Source organism: Temnothorax curvispinosus, unplaced genomic scaffold (genome assembly GCF_003070985.1).
Source record: "Temnothorax curvispinosus isolate PA1 unplaced genomic scaffold, ASM307098v1 QBEX01013605.1, whole genome shotgun sequence".
Lineage (NCBI taxonomy): Eukaryota > Metazoa > Arthropoda > Insecta > Hymenoptera > Formicidae > Temnothorax > Temnothorax curvispinosus.
This window is the reverse complement of record NW_020223385.1, coordinates 1-3,558: the sequence shown is the minus strand read 5'-3', so window position 1 is coordinate 3,558 and position 3,558 is coordinate 1. Positions and strand designations below refer to the sequence as shown.

The window sequence follows — 3,558 nt, the reverse complement described above, 5'->3', positions numbered from 1 at the left end:
ATACTTCTTTTCGTGGCAATTATTTCAAGCTGTTCTCTGATGTCGACTATTATAAATTATGGCGCTTTTGTTACGAATTATTAATCGCTGTAGGACGTTTCTCTCGGGATTGGCTGCCTTTGTTCGCATAATTTCGCTCGTTCTCGGGTAGACGATAATTTTCTTAATGGCCGCAATTTGTCGATTAGGAAACGCGCGCGCCGCGCCGACGAGGAACTTTCGGGGAATATTTCCCTGTTGCTTTCCCCGCGGAGTCCATCGACAAAGGGCGGGTACACGCAAAAGCGATTCCGCGAGTGTCTCGGTAATTAGGGTGAACAGAGATCCACAGAACAGTGAGTGAAGAAAAAGAGAGACAGAGAGAGAAAGAGAGGGAAAAAAACTCGGTTCCATACATCGTCGTTGTAGAGATAATAGAAAACGTGTACGTGTGTCTGTATACGTAAGTATAACAATGCGCACGACGCGCATATGGTCCGGGATTTATGCGTGTGATACATGTTGCGTGTATGTTGAGTCCATGTGTGAGTTTTGCGTTCTATGTAAGCTCGAGGGATATGAATAGAGAATGTGGGAGATGAGTTTAACTTACCGGGAGATCGTGCAGCGAGGGAGTCACTATCAAGTCCGAGTGAGCGCGGTCGCCTTTTCTCTAGAAAAAGAAGTATAAAGCACCGTTTTAAAAGCCGTCTTGCTGGACGTTCGTTTCTTTCAAGACTTCCTGCCTCCTAAACGCGCGATTCACATTCCGGTGAAATGGCGTGACGGTCGTAAATTGCCGTCAGGTTAAAATGAGTTCCCTCGACGCTTTATCTCAATTTTGATAGTTCGTAGTCGCGAGTGTTGGTCTTTTCTAAAGAAAATAACTATCTCAAATTGACGAAAGGACGAGTTAGCAGATTGTTTCAAAGTTAAATTTTTTGAGCAATTTCTATAATTATATACACTTGCATCAAGAAAAAGTTCGTATTCTAATATTTAAAATGATCTTAAAATAAATTTAGATTTATTAAAAATGCATTTCGATCTTTATTTCGAATTTAATGATTTCTTCTAGTATTGTCATGATAAAAATAATGCAATGGGAATGCATTTTTGCTTGCATTGAAATAGGTTATTCCATTTGAATTAATTAATCCCAGAGTAATCATTACTATTCCAAACGTTTTACATAATTTGCATGTATTAATATTAATAATGCACATATATTCCTAATTCCACAAATTCTTATATCTTTCGCCATTATTATACAGAATAATCCAAATTTATTGGTATATCAGATTTTTGCTCTAGAAATACTTGATAATTTTCTGTTCATTAAAAATTAAAATTTCCAAGTACATAGTCTAAAACTCAACAACTCTCGAGATTTGAATATTCTACATGATTTGAATAGTTCATTTTGAATACTCTCAGCATTTCGGAGTTAAAATAATGTCGGTTAAAGTTCACTTAAGGACTTACTCTGGTCATTGCTATTCGGGGTCGGTAAACGAGATCGTCGAAGGCCGCTCTGTCCTTGTTGTCGACCAACTCCCTGAGCTCCGTCAGCAGCGTCAATTTCTCGTGGGTGTTCAGCAGGTCACTCAGACTGACGATCAGGTCCTCTATCGTCAGCCTTCTCGTTCTATAATCCGCCAGGAGTTGAGAGAGCGCGGCTCGTTCGCTTCTTGCGAGGACGACACGCGCCTTCTCCTCCACCATGGCGGCTGTGGCTGCCGAAACGGTGTGAACGCCACTCCGGTGCCTCCACTCGTTCGTGCTGCTCCTTGATTTTCGAAAAAATTGATCGGGAATAAATCGGACGACGTCCGGTAAAAATAATTAAACGACCACGGGGTCGAGAGATGAATATACAAATAGATTCGCGGCATTGAACAAACTTAGAAAATTCAGCGTTTTACCTTGCTTGTATTTGTGGTAGACTAATTGAGTTTTTAACAGTTGTTAAACGTCGTATGTAGATTATATTAAAATTTAAGTTGAAAACGATTTACATGAATTTTATCCAGGCTGCGACGATATGTTGATTTTAATTAAGCTAGCTTCAATCAATATTCACGATTTAATTAACCAAGATTTATCAGCAAATATTATTCTTATATTATGTTATATAAGTTTAATTATTAATTTAATTAACGTTATTTAATTCAGATAACGATTTTTACGTAACGAATTAATATTAACGTTTGAAATAGAATTCATCAAGAAAATTATCGAGAAACGCTGTAGCGTCTCGTATCAAGTATTTCTTCGTAAATTTTTAATTTTACATCTTTAAAATACAAATTTATTTCCGTTCTTCACTTTCTCTTCGCTTTTTCTGTCCACATAAATATGATACAAATTTTAGGTACAAAATTAATAAGAAAAAATTGTGCAAGTTGAAACTTGCACATTGCTTCCTCATAGTTATTAAGTGTGCAAGTTGATGAAGCATTATTTTTTTCAATGTATAATTTTCAGTATTTATTTGTGTTGGCTTCCTCATAGAGGAAGCTTTGTGTGCGAAGGTTTCTACTTAAACACTTAAAAACTCTAATCAAGCAATGTGCAGGTTTCTACTCGCACACCTAACTCTTTAGGAGCCTGTATACATAATTATGTACATTCACTAAAATAAAAAAATAAAAATATACTTGCCCACTTAAAAACTGAACCAATATGCAGATTTCTACTCGGTATCTAAAAAATTGTAGAAGTAGATGCGTGTACAAAAAATCCGTACACACACACACACACACACACACATACATACATACTTCCGGACATTTTTTACTAATACGATTTTTCGAGATAAAACCGAAGCTATCAAATATGAACATTTTAACTCGATTTCAATTATTATATAAATTAGAAACTGTATGTATAATTCTCCGAAATTTCAAATGTGTGTAACACGAGATCTAATCAATCAAATTTTAATGAATTATATATGAAATAGGGGTAGAAAAAACTCAAAAATATAATAGAGTTAAAAATAGATCGCTATCTCAAATATTGAGAAAGATGCAGCGTAAAACACATTTTTCAAAAAAATGAAAATCTGCATAAAATCTATACCGTTTTATGGATTTTAATAAAATTTGAGGAGGACATACTTTCTATGATACTCTATTTGTGTGCCAAATTTCAACCCGGTATCTAAAAAATTGTAGAAGTAGATGCGTGTACAAAAAATCCGTACACACACACACACACACACACACATACATACATACTTCCGGACATTTTTTACTAATACGATTTTTCGACATTTTAGAACATTCTAAACCTATTTCCATCAAAATCTCGAAAAAAAATTTTTTCACCATCACAAAGCTTCCTCTATGAGGAAGCAAAATAATATTACACACATAAGATTACACACACACACACACACACACACACACACACACACATACATAAAAATATATTTGCAAAAAAATATATTTTTTATGCAACACGTGCATGGAAAGTGCCCCATTACGCACGCTACGCGTGCGTGATAGATCACTTTCCAGGCACTTGCAACATAAAATAGGGAGTGTAAGTCGTGTGTAAAGATGAAAATTCCCG

The 3,558-nt window shown here is 35.7% G+C and overlaps 1 protein-coding gene across 1 annotated transcript; it reads right to left on the bottom strand.

Moving 5' to 3' along the window:
- Positions 1 to 568: 568 nt before the first annotated feature.
- LOC112463740 (whirlin-like) lies at positions 569 to 2,369 on the bottom strand. Its single transcript, XM_025030270.1, has 2 exons — positions 1,465 to 2,369; positions 569 to 652 (listed from the first exon to the last, which is right to left on the bottom strand). The coding sequence occupies exons 1-2, from the start codon at positions 1,702 to 1,704 to the stop codon at positions 584 to 586; spliced, it is 309 nt and encodes a 102-aa protein (XP_024886038.1). The 5' UTR covers positions 1,705 to 2,369; the 3' UTR covers positions 569 to 583.
- Between the last annotated feature and the right edge of the window lie 1,189 nt (positions 2,370 to 3,558).